The sequence below is a fragment of the Recurvomyces mirabilis genome, assembly GCF_035927965.1.
Source record: "Recurvomyces mirabilis strain CCFEE 5264 chromosome Unknown scaffold_1, whole genome shotgun sequence".
Taxonomy (NCBI): Eukaryota; Fungi; Ascomycota; class Dothideomycetes; order Mycosphaerellales; family Teratosphaeriaceae; genus Recurvomyces; species Recurvomyces mirabilis.
The window spans coordinates 3,543-20,226 of record NW_027041935.1 but is presented as its reverse complement, the minus strand read 5'-3'; the positions used below and the strand labels follow the sequence as shown (position 1 = coordinate 20,226).

Below are 16,684 nucleotides of genomic sequence, written 5' to 3'. Positions count from 1 at the left end.
TGTGATTTTGCTTTGTTCGTCGTACAATCCTATCACTACCTTCAACTGGGGATATCACATGTTCATGGTCGTCTCATCATTACCAACTTCATCCATTCCTGAGCCTGTCAACGACTTCTTCGCTCTGGAACACCCCTTCCTCTCTGTACCTTCGGTCCCAACCCGCCGCAGCTTCTCGCTGCACGACCTGTGGTACAGCCCGCCATCTCTGAATGCCGCGATGCCATCTCTCACAAACTCGCAGAATGGTAGCTCTCACTACTACTCCCCTCCGTCCTCCGCCTCATCGGATGCGCTCTCAGCGGATGGTTGCCCACGGGCGCAAAAACACCCTCATACGCCCTCTGCTGCTGGAGAAGCATATCCCGCTGACTCTGTTCGCGCACAGTAGCCACACTCGTCCGCCTCGAATCCTTCTGCTGAAACGAAATCTGCCCCTTCTTGTTCTGCAGTATCTCATACTCTATGGCAAAACGGAGATTGAATGTCTCGGCATTTATGCTTTCGGGTCCAGGCCAAGAGGCGATACCGTGGCAATGCCATCCTTCGAACAGTGCACTCTCCTAAAATACTGTGCCGTCGGATAAAATCATTATCGGGGGTTCTTTGGTGTTGGGTCGAGAGACTTCGGCGATTTCGCGGCCGCCCTGGGGAGTGGTAGTCAGTAAATTGTTCGTGTGCCGTGTAAGCTTTCACGTCCCTCACCTTCCATGTGCCAGCTTCCAGCATTTGTGCGAGACTCAGCTTGTCGCTACCGTGCAGGCCGAGAAGCGTGTTCACTTCTTCAAGTAACATGTCCAGAAAGCCGACCGTCAGAGCTCGCCACTCCACAATCACATCGTCGTCTGCGGTGAAAAGAGGAACCACTTCCACATTCGGTTGCCCTTGCCTTGTGGCATTCATCTGGTACTGCTCCAGCCCACGCTTGGCATCATCCGGCTTCAGGGTGAGAAGTCCAGTATCCACCAGCAAGCCACCATTCCTATACTCTGGCAACCCAGTCATGAGTTCCACACCCACGAAATGCACATTCGCCAGTTTCTGCATGGGCACCATGAGCGAGTATGTCATCCACTGTGTCAATTTGTGGAAAGGCACAATGTTCTCCCATGGATGTGTCGGATGCGAAGGCATCGATCCACACGGCCATGCATCTCCAAGCGGTACACCATCGATTTGTGTTCGGGTAGCTGGCCAAATTGGTGAGAATCCATCCATGAGTGTCGTCCATAATGTCGGCAAAGGCACGATCGGCACAGCGGACACGCCAGTCGAAGGATGCGAAAGCAAGTAGTCCAGCATGTTCCCTGGTCTTGCCTCCGGTCCAAAGATCTGCTGGTTGAGCAGCGCATCTCCCAACCTCACCAGCAGATTTGTTCTTCCTTCCAGCCCATCGATGGGATTGTCCGAGCTCACTTGCAGACCCTTGGCCATCTTATCGGTATTCAGCTTCTTCAGCCCTCCACTGTCCACCTGACAAGGCTGCTCTGGATCGCTGGAAAAGAGACCCATCTTGAACATCTCCAAGCTCGCGACTGCCAGACCCTCACTGCGTTTGTAGACCTTGCCACTTTCTTTTGACTTGTACTGCCATTTTGTGCCAGCGCCTGCATCCAATAATACAGATACCACGAAGAGGTCGATGAGCCGTCGTGTTCGTTCCTGGTTGTCTACTGTGCTTGGCCATGTGGCCATTAGTTGGTCTACGCGTGGTCGTCCACCGACTTCGAAATGCTGCCATCGGCCGTGAGGTGGGATGCTACTGTAGTCCGGGTGGAAGTCTCGCTTCGAGGTCACATGTTAGTCACATGTCTTGGCAGCCAGACACCATATATCTCATGTACCTTAATGATAGCCACGACATAATTGGCAGTATCTGCAAACTTGGACATGTCCACGGTGAAGTGCCGCAGCTGGTTCCTCTTCGCCTTGTCCAATACCAGCCTGCTTCGCTCGCGTACTGCATAGATACTGCGTAGATACCCCGCCGGGTCCAGGTTCGGGTCGGGTGCTTTGGGGAGTGGTATATCAGGTATACTCGCATTCTCGGCGGGATTACTGTTGGCCCGCTTCATGTTGTATGGTGGTCTGAGGTCTCCGTTGGAGTAATTGCTGTCGCCGTTCTGCTGGTTGCGATTGGAGGACTTCCTCGAGAACAAGCCCATGGCCACGGACGATACTATTGCTTATCGGCGTGGGTAGTAAGCTGCTGCAGCTTGCCGCCGCCGCCGTTGTGGAGCGGATGCGCGCAGCTTTCGTGCTTGTGTCACCGTCACTGTCACACCGTCCTTCCCAGCAATCAAGTGGGCTCGATGGTGAATAATGTGGGGCTCGATGCGGCGCCTGTGATTAGCTAGGCGTCAGCTGCTGACAAAGGAGGGCCCGAAAGAGTGCAGCGAAGTGAAGTTGAGCGGATTGAGGGATCAAACGAAGTCGGCGCCTGGTGAGCGCGAAGAAGGAAGGCACAGGTCGTTACTCGAATATCTGGCCAACAGCAACCACGGGACTCGAGAACCCCAATTGTCCCGCAGAGCACGGAGATTGCACCCGGGCGGATCCCAAAAACGTGGCTTTGGGTCCGTCGCCCGTCGTTCCTGCAGCATCCCGTCCGGCCATAGTTCGCCCCGTCGGCTAGTGCCTGCCCAATTGAGCTTGGACACGCTTTCGCTTCTCCATCATGACATTCCTGACGAATAAGTTCACCATTCTCCTACACAGAGTAGAGCAAGTGACGACGAACGGTCGATAGACGTGAGTGTATGGAATGAGCGCTTGCCCGTCCGGTACTCGGAAGTCTCAGCCATGGCAAACTAGAACGAGCCAAGATCGGAATGACTCGGGGACACGGCGCTGGAGACGAGCGAGAAGTAAGGCTTATCGGCTCGATCTTAACGCTGAGATCGTTATGTACTTGGAACCTGCCTTCACGCCGGTGCAACATTATGTCCTCGTCATTAACGACAAATCCTCGCTTTGGAGGAGAGCCATATTAGTGACCATCTCGTCCCACAGTCTTTGTCCCTCTATGTGGACATAAGATGACTGGCAGCCTGCTTCTCCCTTGCCGCTGATCCGTGTCTTGAACAGCAGTGGAGCAGGACTTCGCTTCTGCGCCTTGATATTCTCACCTATGCGGACTGTTCTTGACCTACTCAGTGCCGCGTCCATGTGTGAGAGGCGCGGCGCGAGACTGCGATCAAGTATGGAGCCACCTCCGACCCTAGCCAGTATAGCCGCTGCTCTCACGGGACACAATGGATTTATCCAAGATGCATGCAAACAGCCGCGTGGCGGGTCGTCTGAGCTCGTCCATCATTGTTGCGCAACGATGTTCTGCGGCGGCAAGCGTAAGACATCAGCAGAGCGCTTCGACTCTGGCTACCCGACGACGTCCCAAGCTTGCCACGAGAAATCGAGCCTTTGTGAGTTGGGGTAATGGTATGCCGTGAGTGCCAGAGCACGTCATGTAAGTGCCTGCTTGAGCTGGCGAGATGTAGGTGGATGGTCAGTATCTCAAGACACTACGCTTGTGTCCACATTATGCACACGCAGGTTCGCGGAGTTGTACACTACGATACATGCCGGCAGTGACTGGTGAATGCTCGCTTGGTCTGTAGTGACTACAGCAATTCAGTTCGGATGTAGGGTTATGTTTTGGCATCGTTGGCCTCATTCCTTTCCTGCCCTTCTTGCGATACAATATCAGGATCACGCACGCACGAGAGACATCACTCATGGCATCACTAACCCCATCACTCTGACAACCTCCTGATCGCACTGGAATCGATCCGCGTGTAGCCGCCACATTCCCAGCCATGGTAGACTCCACTGATGTATTGAATGCGGAAAAGCACGAGACCGGCTCGTTTGAAGGCTATCCAGAAGGTAGCGATGGTGAATCAAGCCTTGACCGAACTACGCTGGGTGTTTACAAGGTAACATATCTTGCGCAGGATCTTGCAGATGCGGCAAAGGGTGATAAACTCCAGGTTCAGAACGACGCTGCAAGCCGTCTCCGCAAGATGCTGTTTACTGTCGAGACGAAGCTCAGGACTAGTGGCTCACCAGTCCCTGTGGCTTCTGAGCCGACGTCACCACGAGCGAGGCTCGTCGACGACCGTGGGAACTGCTTGCTAGGCTGTGGGGGCAAATGCAAGTGCTTGAGCTACCCTCGAGTCCCACCAGATGACGACGAGTCCGATGATGATCTGTATCTTATGAGCGGCGCTCTAGGCAGTGAGGTCAACTCTCGCAGGTCCGCTCGATCAAGTTCAGCCGTGAGCAACGAAGATGGGGGACCACATGAGCCAGACGGCGACCTATGCATTCGCGACAAGCCTACACCCCGTCGAGGAGATATGGCAGGTAAGACATCTCTGGGCTAGAAGCTCATCACCGTCGAGCACAACGACAGGAAGCAATGTCCAGCAACTCCGCTCGGTGACAGATTGGGTACCATGACGACTGCCTGCCGTGCAATATCTGATGGGGATTTGCGCTCAAAGGCGGGCCTTGGCGTACAGACACCCGTAACAGAGGCAATGAATCAATCACTTTGAGCTCATACACCGTCACTGCAAGGTCCGCGGCAAAACGAGGAGTACTATCGTCTATCCGAAGGAATGGAGAAGTGACGATAGGAGCTGGCTTGGTCGGATGTGACTGAAGACTGCCCGGTCCACGGAGGTAGATGGCTAAGCAGACGAGGACAGCGGCTTCCATGAACATACGCTCAATAGAATCGCCTTCCTTCTCCTTCACGTCGATAACAATTGCAGCGGCCGAATCAGTACTGGCTATGTGATTGCAGGGCGCGAAGGACATGAAATGGCAACCCATTCCTCTGAGTTGATGCCGTCCCTGGCACAAAGTTGGCGAGAGAGGGTCACTTGGCAGCACGTCTGGTGTTGCATTGTGGTCGTGATGGTAGACATGCAGCGTCCGCATATCGGGCCAAGAATATCTTTTCACACCCGTAGGGCTGAGGCTGAAGTACGTACTCGGAGCCCTAATCTGAGGCGTGGTATTCGAGCCATCGGCTAATAATGACTGTCCAATATGGTCAGTGACAGCTGAGCTATGCCTGTCAGTTTACATGTTATTAGGTTTCCAGAGTGGCCCTGTCAGACGTGAGCCAACGAACCTTACAGGTTCGTATATAGGTCGGTGACCTTGTAACGGTGCTGCTCGGAGAAGAGGCGGAATGCGAGCAGTCGACACGATGTCAACACGCCACTTCAGCGTTACGGAGCACACCGTTGAATGTCAGCACATCCGAGGCTACTACCAATCCACCGCCAACTCGCAAGAAGATGTCCTGCACCTCGCTGTGAAGCAATACACACCACGCAATAACTTGGCGCCGCAAGCAGGCGACGTGACGATCATCGCTGCCCATGCCGCGGGCGTGTTGAAAGAGCTGTACGAGCCTTTTTTCGATGACTTGTTGGAGCAATGGACAGCGACTGCCGAACGGGGCAGGATCCGCAGCATATGGATCGCAGACGCCGTCACGCACGGGCAGAGCGGTGTCATGAACGAAGGCCAGCTTGGTATTGACTTCGACTGGTGGGATCATGCCCGTGATCTGCTGCATATGGTCAATGTCTTCCGTAAAGAGATGATCCGCCCTATTGTGGGTATCGGGCATAGTATGGGCGGGACGAACATCATGCAGTTGAGCCATTTGCACCCGAGGTTGTTTGCTGGCCTCGTGTGTTTCGAGCCTGTCACGTGGAATAGGTATGCGCCGCAATACAACTTCGCGAACATCTATTTCAGTGGTGTTCAAATCGACCGCTGGCCGTCTCGCGAAGTGGCACTGGAGCGGCTTAGGAAGAGTCGCATGAGGAGCACTTGGGACTCTAGGGTGGTGGCGAAGTACGAGGAGTATGCATTGCGTAAGCTGCCTACGCTGCTGTATCCTGACGCACCGCAGAACAGTGAGGGTGCAGAAGCCGTCACTTTGACTATGACTATACATCATGACGTCCGCGCCTTTGCACGAGGTGCTCATCCAGCAGCAGATAAGAGTTTCAGTGAGTTTCAACCAGACAGCAGGACACATCCCGATCTTACACAAGCCGAGTTCGATGCACTCGGACAACCCGCATATCAACCGGCAATGTTATCAACGTTTGCCATCTTACCGTTGATACGTCCAGCGTGCTTGTACATCCACGGAGAGTGTGTGAACTTCGCGAATAACATGCCTGAATTTCGGGACGACTTCTTAAGCAGAATAGGTGTCGGACCAGGCGGCAGTGGTGGAGAAGTCGCGGGCAAGGTGCAGAGGAGAAGCGTGCAAGGCAGTCACTTCGCGCCCCTCGAGCATCCTAGACTTGTTGCTGAGGTAAGTGCGAAGTGGATAGCTGAGACTTTGGTCAAATTTCGTGGTGACGAGACTAAAGATGAGGCTGAATGGAAGAGCCTTGACAGGAGGGAGAAAACGATGCTCTCGGCTGATTGGATGTTTTGGGCTGAAAAGGCGTACAAGCCGAAGACGTCGAAGGTTAAAACTACTTCAAAGCTGTGAGTGATGCTAGAGGTCGATGCCTTCTTATATAAGAGCGTTGCAAATGCGTGATTGGCGGTTATGCTCAAACGCCCAAGTGCCAGCAATCTCCTGCATTCGATAGAGCCTTCACCCGGACGTGAAAGGACTTGTGAGGAGTAAGGACTTGTAAAGAGAGCACCTATTGACCCTGCCGTCGAGACCGTCCTCGAAATAGTTAGCGTTTAAAGCTCGTCTTTGCTCACATCCTCCTGCTCGCTATCTTTCTTGCCAACCACAACATTGGCGGCCTTCTGACCGGCATTCTTGACAAAGTCTGGCATCCCAGCGGCAGGCTTCTTGCCACCTCCCGCTCCACCACCACCCATTCCCATTCCAGCCTGCATTAATGCATCCAGCTTCCCACCTCTCACAGGCCGCTTCTTCAGTGCAGCTTCGCAAAGACCTGGAGGCTCCGGTTTGCTATCGTCCAAGATGACATTGCCGATGACGTTGTACTTGCTATTATCGCTAAAGAACTTGATCCAGTGGGCAAGAGCTGCTTGGGCGCTCTGTTCGGCTTCTTTGCGATCTGTCACCCGCCTTGCATCGATGGCCTTCTTCGAAACGCGTCCGTACTTGCTCACGACCTGCTTTGCCATTTTGAGCAGATCGGCGCCGCCGAAAGCATCGGCACCTTCGATATCAGACTCGCCATCAGCATTTTGCTGCATCTGCTCGTCGAGATATTTCGGCATGAACATGGCTTCTATGCCATCCATCCGCCAAGTGAGTTGATCCTCGGTGTCCCAGCATTCAGACACCCACGCTCGGGAAGCATCTTTGCCTGTGAAGTGGTCTGCTGGGCATTCAGTGTGCGCGAGTCGCATGATCATTCAGTGCGTACTCACGGTAGTGACCACCCGGACCGTAGAATGCTGGTGAAGCGGAGACATCGAAAATGGTCCCGTTGATGGAAAGATAGATTTTGCCATCATCGCCAGTGCCATCAAAATGTGCTAGTTCTGCTTCTGTGAGCTGTACGCCATTGCTCGTGACTGCGCCGAGCGCAAGCCAAGGCAGTACGCCAAATACAAGGATAGGAAGGTACATAGTATGTTTGTGATCTCAAGGATGCTCCCATCCCACGTCTTTCGAATATATGTCCTGCGCGGGACATCTCGACGTGTCCTCGAAGGACAACTGCCCCTCCAACTTTGAAAGTCAATTCCACCTTACGCGGACGCCTCCATAAACATACCGAGGTGGTTCTGCATTCTGGCTCTCCTTCTATAAGTCCCATTATGGAAGATATGCTCCAGCCCATGCTACGTTGACTGCTATGGACGCGAATGTATGTAAATGAATGGCGAGCGTCTCAATCGCCGTTGCACGCGGTTGTCCGCGCTAAATGTACTACAATTGTGCGCAAAATAACTATCGCATGCTAAGACCTAAAGTTAGGGAAAGTATCCCCCTCGGTCGTATCCTCGAGGAGCGCCTATACCTAAAATATCTAGTTATCGTCCTAATAAAGCCTTAAATAGGGTAAGAATTCTAATAATAGTCGAGTTAAAGGTATTATTACTTTTAGTATACGTTATAACGTAGCGTAAGGAGCCTTAGGTAGCTTCTAAGGTATAGGCGCTCCTCGAGGATACTATAACCCTAGGTCTTAGCATGCGATAGTTATTTTGCGCACAATTATAACTCGGATTCTCGACATCTGACCCCACCGCGACTATGCACACGGCATTTAGAGCTTCTCATCAAGCCTAGCATCTCGCACGTCGAGTCGAATATCGACTGGCTGACAGTAGCATGCCGACGCTGGCCAGTGTCCGTATGGCAACTTACTCCCAAGCCACTCTATAGCGCATTGCCACACCGCGAGCGGTTGAGACGCCTCATGGGAGCGGAAAGAGGTGGAGGTGGAGGTGGAGGTTGTTTCACCAGCTGTTGTGCGATGATCTTGTAGAGACTCGTTGAGGTCGTCAGAAGATACACGAGCCTACGACCCAGCGATGTCAAATGACGATCAACGTCTTCAGGGACTGATGGCGAACAATCTCTGTGCTACGGCTAGATCTGGATGATAGCGGGTAATGTTCGTTCACCAGGCCTGGCTTAGCTGCTTTGTCATGTTGCCCTAAATCCGACCCAGTACGGCTCGCTCTGCTCGAATTTAATGCTCGGTGTAACTCGTCCCCTACAATGGAAAGCACCAAATGCCTTGGGCAATGCAATGCCGCGGCATGCAAGCGGTGAAGTGCTACAATTCATCGTTCACGGACTTAACGTAGCTCTACAGAGCTGTCTACACGCTCACTGCCAAGTGCTGGCTCGGGATGACTCTCAGCCATCGAAAATGCGGTAGAACCACATTGAGCGCTTTGCCGGATTGCGTGCAGCTATGTCCGTCGTGAGCTTCGGGACGACAGAAGACTTGAGTGCGACATACAACGGTTGCTCGCTGCAACAAGTCTCTGCACAAGACATCACTACCGTCAGCAGCACTCGAGGATACCATTTTCTGATGCTCCATACATTCGCCCATACAAAACTAGCTCAGCATGTCCTCTCGTCCTGTCACCTCTATTGCGGGCAAACCTGTCGGCTCTGTTGGCTATGGCCTGATGGGTGAGTGTTATTCCACGTGCGCGTTGAATCTCGACTGACTACCGACCTGCAGGATTCACGGCCTTCTACAACACGCCCTTTGATGACGCGGTCAAAGTCATGAAAACGGCGCTGGAAAATGGCGCCAATTTCTTGAACGCCGGGACTTTCTACGCGTCTCCTGAGCGTAACTCTTTGCAGCTGCTGAAGCAATATTTCGATACCTATCCACAGGATGCAGCAAAAGTGGTGTTGAGTATCAAAGGAGCGTATAATGGCGCCACATTCACGCCGGATGGAAGTGAGGCTGGCATCCGTGCTTCTGTTGAGGAAAGTCTGAGGGTATTGGATGGCGTCAAATCCATCGACATTTTCGAGTGTGCGCGTGTCGATCCTAATGTACCGATCGAGACGAGCGTAAAGACCCTGGTAGTGCTAATCGAGCAAGGCAAGATCGGATCGTATGGCCTCAGCGAGGTCAATGCCTCCACGGTCCGCAAGGCACATTCTGTGCACCCACCCTCGGCGGTAGAGATCGAGCTGAGCTGTTGTTCTCGCGCCATGCGCTTCAAAAAGGCGGTGTGTTGGAGACAGCTGCAGAGCTTGGCATACCAGTCGTCGCCTACAGCCCCCTCGACCGCGGCTGGCTAACAGGTCAGCTCAAGAGATACGAAGACCTGCCCAAGGACGACTACAGGCACCATTACCCTCGTTTCCAACCAGGTAACTTTGAGAAGAACGTCAAATTGGCGGAGAAAGTAGAGGGGATTGCTCGAAAACGGGGACTCACGGCGCCGCAGCTGGCTATTGCGTGGGTGAAGCAGCAAGGTGCGTTGCCCATACCTGGCGCGTCGAAGTCCGAGAGAGTCATGGAGAACACCAAGGATGTCAAATTGACCGGCGAGGAAGTTGGTGCGCTGCAAGAGTACTTGGATCGAATTCCTGTGGAGGGTGACCGATATGGGAGTATATTCCAGAGTGGGCTAAGTCTGTAGGCGCAGTTGCCCGCAAGTGTCAGGGCAACTCCTTCTGTGGACAGTCACTGCGCTTGCGCACTGCTATGTGCGGAGTGGTGAGATCATCGGGAGTCGGAGGCATGGACTACGATGTAGCGGATGTGCAAACGCAGCACCACTAGCGTGGTACTATCACCGAGAAATCGACATCAATCCGGCTCTCGAACGTGTAACAATGTCACAAGCACGGATGCGGTCTGACAACGTTGGCTTTCCGCAGATACAGGTCGCGTACAGAAATATGTCACACACCAATAAATACACAGAAAGGTACACCCCAATCTTCAGGCACGAAGCAGCAGTTCGCGTACCCACAGACCCAAGCAAGATGGCGAAAAGGTGCGCTGGGCTAATGAATTGTGATGTCGGAGGAACCTCATGTGCGGATGTTGTTGTCAACGTCGTAGAAACCCTCAGTGGACACAATCTGGTATTGAGCAGCACTCAGCGGGTTGTGATTCAAGCCACTAACAAAAGCGTTAACTGGAGTCCATCTCATCTCTCAAAAGGGACTCATTATGAGCGGACTTACTGAGCAGCATAGGCATTGTAGTGGTTAGCTGTCGTGACGGTGCCGCTGGTCCTCTTGTTCTTGCGAATTGACCAGTTCTGGAGATAGTTGTTACCTCGATCGACAAGGCAGACCTGGTAGTCGCTACCGTCACTGTTAATGGTAGCGACTGTCTTGCCCTTGACGCAGGGATTGTAGGTGCCATAGTTCTCAAGGATCTTGGAAGACGTCAGCTGGTGTTCGTGGAGCGCGAGGAAAGGCGGCATACATAGTTCTCTCCCTGACCCGACCAGGTGTAGACAGCCAAGTAAAAGTTACCTTGAACATTCATGGTGCCGGTAAAGGTGATGTTGCGAGGCTGTGCTTGCTGCCAGCCCTTACCAGCAGTGAAATCGTTCGGGTTGGACCATTGTACAGAATACTCGCCACTGCCCTTGTTGGTGTAGGTAGTGGAGCCGCTCGCGCCGTCGTCCCCTGTGACGGCTCAGCAAGGAGATATGATTGCCTATGCTGTGTACCTACAGAACTGATAATAGTACCCATTGTTGGTGCCTTTGCTGTTGGCTGTGTTGGACCGCCTGCTCAAGTGGATATCTACGGGGTCGTCTATGGGCGCTGCAAGCACGCCCACCGCAGCTGTGGCCGCAATCAGGACGCGGATGAAAGACAGCATGATGATAGCTGGAATAGTACGAAGAGGTGGAGGGTCTGATCGTTAGTCTCTCGTAACAAAGGCCAAGTATGTCAGCTTATAAGCATTACTGGTAGCCTGTGGTTTCATAGCACCGCCAACAGCCGGGACCGGATAAAGCTTCATGGAGGAGCACGAGTCTCCTTACTGTAACAGCCGCCAGTATTGCAACCCGGGTCTAGGCACTCCAGGCAATATATTTGATATCATCTGGGCCAAAGTATTGTGTCGCAGATAGCATTGTCGATGCGAGCCACTGGCGGTCTTCCGCCGAGTGAAGTGCATGGGCTGCTTCTCTGCCTCACAGATGGACCTGTGGCGAGTCCGTGGCCGGGTGCTTGGGATTAGGATCTACGATTGGCGAGGGTTGATGTTGGATCAGGAAGATTGCAGGTTCCTCCGCTTATGGACGATCTGTCGCGCCGGCGAGGCGCGTGACCGCAGGCCTTTGTTATCGCAAGGTGTACTAGTCTCCTCGTGCTACTAAGCTGCTTAGCTATATTGTTATTTAATTGTTTCGGCGTACTACTGTTTTAGGTAGACGTATCGGAGCTAGCGCCGAAGCTCGAGAGACTATTATAGCGTAAATATATATTAATAAAGCTATTTTATAGATACTACTACGCCTACTAGTCTTAGATACTCGAGATATAACCTATAGAGTACTAGTATATAGCTACTTATAGAGTCTAATCTTTAGATATTACTAATATAGACTATCTTCTTCTTATTAATAGGTAGTAAAGTTTAAATACTATTATAACTTCTTAATAGCTATACTTACTTATATAATCATTATTATAGTTATAATATTTTTTATACTACTTATAAGCTAAGTAGTATTTAGTAACTAGTATATAAGTAGAGAAATAAGTATTTTAGATAATTAAGCTATATTATATTAAAGGAACTATTTTAGAAGTATCTTAATATCTTATATATATCTAATAAATTTAGATATAGTAATATATATATATTAAATAACGCCTAGAAGATAATTAAATAGTAATAGAATCTTATTTAAAAATAGTAATATATAGAGCTATAAAATTAAGAATTTAATTAAGTTCTATTAAGTTTAATTATTATATACCTACGGTATAAGGGGTTAGAGCTCGTTAGACGAGTAAGTTCTAAGCGATAGGTCGGGTAAGTAACTACTCTAAGGTTTAATCTTTTAGCGGGTTAGTAACTTAGGTTAAATACGAACTACCTATATAGAAAACGTCTATTCTATATATATAGGAGATTCGTATATAGTCGCGATTACTAATAGTAATTACAACCCGATTATAGTTACCTATAGTAATTATAATCTAGATTACTCGATTATCTAGTAATAAAGTAATCCTATATTTAGCTCTAGAGTTAGTCTACTAGCCTTAGGCTTTAGTTTCTAACTCGTTACTAATAGTTAAACTCTATATCCGTAATATTATCCCCTATCTATAGTTCTATATCTCTATAGTAGTCTATCGTCTTAATAGATTGTTATTACGCTAGCGCGTAGTAATCGGTCTAATATAGCTTAGCGCGCTTTCTAGCTTAGTCTATAAGTAATCGTAGGGTCCTATAACCTTAAAGTTTATTATCTAAAGATAAGTTCTCTTATAACTAAGAATCGACTTTGTCTAGCTTAAAATCCGGTAAGGCGCGAAGCTACACGGTCTAGATTTTAGTAGGATCCTAACTAATATAAGGCCTAGGAGGCAACTAAACATTAATAGGATCCTCCCCAAATCCGGTAAGGCGCGAAGCTGCACGGTCTAGATTTTAGTAGGATCCTATTTAGTAGGATCCGTACTTCTAGAACTGCCTGTAGGCGCCGTTCTATACGCTAAAACAGGATATATCTTACTCGTAGTACTCGATTGTCTGTCCGGTATTATTTCTAGTACGTCTAGACAGTATTTCGTAGTACTAGGGTTAGGGTATAGGTATACGCTAGTAGTCGTCTGTTACGGACATGGAATTCAATTATCAGTGACGAGTTAGGAACTGATGCCTGAGGCCAGCAGACTGACTCTAGGGCTGGATATGGGATCACTTCATCACTAGGTGATCGAGTAATCCGGATCATGATCACTGTAGGTGACCATAATCGGGTCGCAATCACCGTTAGTGATCACGACCACACACGAATCTCCTATATATATAGAGTAGACGTTTCCTATATAGGTAGTTCGTGTTCAACCTAAGTTACTAACCCGCCGAAAGGTCAAACCTTAGAGCAGTTACTTACCCGACCTATCGCTTGGAACTTACTCGTCTAACGAGCTCTAACCCCCTTATACCGCAGGTACATAACATTTTGAACACCCTTATAGCAGGTGAGTACCCTAAGCAAACAAATGGCTCCTAACAACGAAAGAGACGTTAGCATGGCTTCGACCACTCGAGCTAGCGCTTCTACTAATAAAGACAGAGCAAAATATTCCGCCAAACCGGACTTCTTCTATAGGGATCGTAACAAGCTCGATAACTAGTTGAACTAGATTATGCTATACTTCTCCCTTAAAGGTATTACAAGCGAACAACGACGCTGCCGTATCGTAGCATCCTACCTTCGAGGCGAAGCTTAAAGCTAGATACGTCCTAAATTAACTATAGTTCTACTCGAGAACAGAGACCTAGACGGGATCTTTGCCGACTTCTCGGAGTTCGCCAAACAGGTTAAGGGAATCTATGGACTTAGCAATAACTAGCAAGTCGCTATCCGGAACATCTAACACGTTACGCAAAAGGCCTCCGTATCCTAGTACACCGCTAAGTTCAAAGAGGTTTCTACTCGTACTAGATAGGACGGCAATGTACTAAGATCTATGTATTATCGAGGACTTAAAGACAACGTTAAGGATGAGCTTATAAGGTACGGAGGACGCTAAGACACCTTAGAATACTTGCAGGAGGCTGTAATTAAGGTGGACGATATGCTCTACGAACGATACATGGAAAAACGCAATACCAATTAGGACCGCGGACGAACTAGCTATGCTCCCTACGGCCGGACCGGAGGATAGCAACGTCGCGACCCTAACGCTATAGAACTCGACGCTACTTAACGTAAGCTTGGAGGAGGTAAATCCAACAGAGCAGGAGCCAAGGGCAAGAACTACGCCTAGGGTAAGAAGCAAGGACTAAAGTGCTATTCGTGCGGAAAGGAAGGACACTACGCACGAGACTGCCGTGGCCGCAAGGTGCAACTATAGCAGAATTATAAGGCGGATCTTAGGGAGGTCAACGCTATAGAGATCAACGTCACAGAACGACGTAATCCATTTGCCGAACATATTCAGGAAGCTATTAACGTCATTTAGTCAGGAATGTACGTCAATAAGGAATCAGCCAATAGCAATGCTGTACGACAAACGCAATCCGAAATCACTAATACGATGAGCTTAATAAGGAAACGACACCCTAATCGTAAGGACGAAATTATTGAATAGGAGAACAAGTTCCTCGAACTACTCGGAACGGTCTCTACGGACGACATTTGCGTCATCCGCGATACGATAATAAAGATCGGAGAAAGTGTCGGAAAGGACCTAGATAGCGAACACAAACAACTACACTAGACAGGATGTTACGACGACTCCTGTACGACTTACTACTCGAGCAAGGTAGACTTAGGATGGTTCCCGAGTAAGCCTCGTCGAGAGTTCAATTCGACGGAATTATAGGGATCTAATAGTGCTGCGTATTAGCCCCCTATGTTCGAACCAGTGCTAGTTCGACAACGGCAACTACAGCAGGACAGAGACGACGGTATTTACGCCCGAGAAAGGTCTCCACCTCCACTTAGGTGGGAGGATATAACCCTATAAGAAACACAACAACCTTAGGAGGAGGAATCCGACGACGAAGAAGAATTAAGACAACTAGTCGTAATGTACGATCAGGGAAGCTTCGCGCTGACCCCTGTTATACCAGACTCTAAGGACGGTTACGAGGACACGCCCGAGTCATTAGAATACGAATACACCGACGACGACAATAATAGCGATAACGAAACACTCAACTTTAGTGTCGACGCACTAGAACTAATTAGACGAATGATTCTTACAATAGTTAGACAACACGAGGAAGTCTTCCCGAAGGTGTAAGGGAAACGACGACTACATCGAAACAACTTCGACTTGCTACTTAATAGCCTACGGAGGGAGTTTTGGGACTATCGACAAGTCAACCTCGACGGAGGACATCACTACGTACGAGACACACCCCCGATAGGAAGCAAGTTCGATGGGTCTAGAGGATATTACGCCCTAGACGGGATCTATATTAGCAAGAACATGCGAGACCACGTCAAGGTGCTTGCATAGCGATTCGACGAGATCTACATAATATAGGAAAACTAGCAGAACGACCTTATTACGGAACAAGAGATGATCTAGTAGTACAAGACTACGTTACACAAATAGTCACACGCTACAACCTATAGGATCCTACTACTACTAGTGTAGAAGGGACAGGTTTTCGGTAAATTGTTACTATTAACTAAGGGACCAGTATCGACAAATATCGAACGAGGAAGAATTACACTATAGCCTAAGGACGGACCCCTTAGTTGGGAAGTCTGCCTTAAGGACCCCGAGCTTCTAGCGGCTTAAGAGACAAAAAACTAGGAGAGCCCGTTGGTAAGAACAGATCACGGGAACTCAACAACACGAATGTTCAACAGACTTCAGCAGCAGTCCTACGTACCAAATGCATTATATAAGGACACGAAACAATAGCAATAATCGACTCCGGAGCCAACGGAACGTTCATATTAGCCCAATTCGTGCAACGACACGGGATCGCAACCCGGAGGAAGAAGAATAGCGGGTACAAGCTAATAGCCGTCGATAGCTTATCCCTACCCGACGTGGATAGTGAAACGATGCTACTATCCCTAACGATGCAACAGCACCACGAGACGATAGTCCTAGATGTCGTGCCTATAGCCAGATACGATATCGTATTAGGCACGCCTTAGTTGGAACGTCATAACCCACACATAGAGTGGAAAACGAGAGTACTCACATTTAAGCGATGCGTATGCGTTATCGACATCGAACCTACACGCCGGCAGAGTTCAGCGGTAGATGAGAAAAGATAGCATATACACACAGCTAGTCAATAACCGGAATAGGAGCTACGTAGTAGCCTAAGCTCGACAGATGCCGGAATAGATCCACCGGATTAACAAGTTAGAGCGAAGGAGGACAAGAACGCACCTCTAGGAATCCCTAAAGAGTTTATACGATGGAAACGCCTCTTTTAAGAAGAGACAGGGCTCGCGGCCTTGCCTATATACAGACTATAGGATCATAAGATACTAATCCAGCCTAGTAAGGAACCACTATAGGGAC

The 16,684-nt window shown here is 49.8% G+C and overlaps 6 protein-coding genes across 6 annotated transcripts; 3 read left to right on the top strand and 3 right to left on the bottom strand.

Moving 5' to 3' along the window:
• Window positions 1-563: 563 nt before the first annotated feature.
• Window positions 564-2,165, bottom strand: LTS14_000007 (uncharacterized protein; the record flags this gene model as incomplete). Its single annotated transcript, XM_064832722.1, has 3 exons — window positions 564-647; window positions 706-1,785; window positions 1,845-2,165. The coding sequence occupies 3 exons, from the start codon at window positions 2,163-2,165 to the stop codon at window positions 564-566; spliced, it is 1,485 nt and encodes a 494-aa protein (XP_064698991.1).
• Window positions 2,166-3,815: 1,650 nt separating this feature from the next.
• Window positions 3,816-4,385, top strand: LTS14_000006 (uncharacterized protein; the record flags this gene model as incomplete). The annotated part of the gene is made up of 1 exon (XM_064832721.1): window positions 3,816-4,385. The coding sequence occupies one exon, from the start codon at window positions 3,816-3,818 to the stop codon at window positions 4,383-4,385; it is 570 nt and encodes a 189-aa protein (XP_064698990.1).
• An 836-nt stretch (window positions 4,386-5,221) lies between these two features.
• Window positions 5,222-6,535, top strand: LTS14_000005 (uncharacterized protein; the record flags this gene model as incomplete). The annotated part of the gene is made up of 1 exon (XM_064832720.1): window positions 5,222-6,535. One exon carries the CDS (start codon window positions 5,222-5,224, stop codon window positions 6,533-6,535), a length of 1,314 nt encoding a protein of 437 aa, XP_064698989.1.
• Window positions 6,536-6,738: 203 nt separating this feature from the next.
• LTS14_000004 (uncharacterized protein) lies at window positions 6,739-7,606 on the bottom strand (the record flags this gene model as incomplete). The annotated part of the gene is made up of 2 exons (XM_064832719.1): window positions 6,739-7,352; window positions 7,405-7,606. 2 exons carry the CDS (start codon window positions 7,604-7,606, stop codon window positions 6,739-6,741), a joined length of 816 nt encoding a protein of 271 aa, XP_064698988.1.
• Window positions 7,607-9,066: 1,460 nt separating this feature from the next.
• LTS14_000003 (uncharacterized protein) lies at window positions 9,067-10,107 on the top strand (the record flags this gene model as incomplete). Its single annotated transcript, XM_064832718.1, has 3 exons — window positions 9,067-9,133; window positions 9,186-9,691; window positions 9,772-10,107. The coding sequence occupies 3 exons, from the start codon at window positions 9,067-9,069 to the stop codon at window positions 10,105-10,107; spliced, it is 909 nt and encodes a 302-aa protein (XP_064698987.1).
• A 397-nt stretch (window positions 10,108-10,504) lies between these two features.
• On the bottom strand, window positions 10,505-11,312 carry LTS14_000002 (uncharacterized protein; the record flags this gene model as incomplete). The annotated part of the gene is made up of 4 exons (XM_064832717.1): window positions 10,505-10,595; window positions 10,661-10,857; window positions 10,908-11,113; window positions 11,162-11,312. 4 exons carry the CDS (start codon window positions 11,310-11,312, stop codon window positions 10,505-10,507), a joined length of 645 nt encoding a protein of 214 aa, XP_064698986.1.
• Window positions 11,313-16,684: the final 5,372 nt, after the last annotated feature.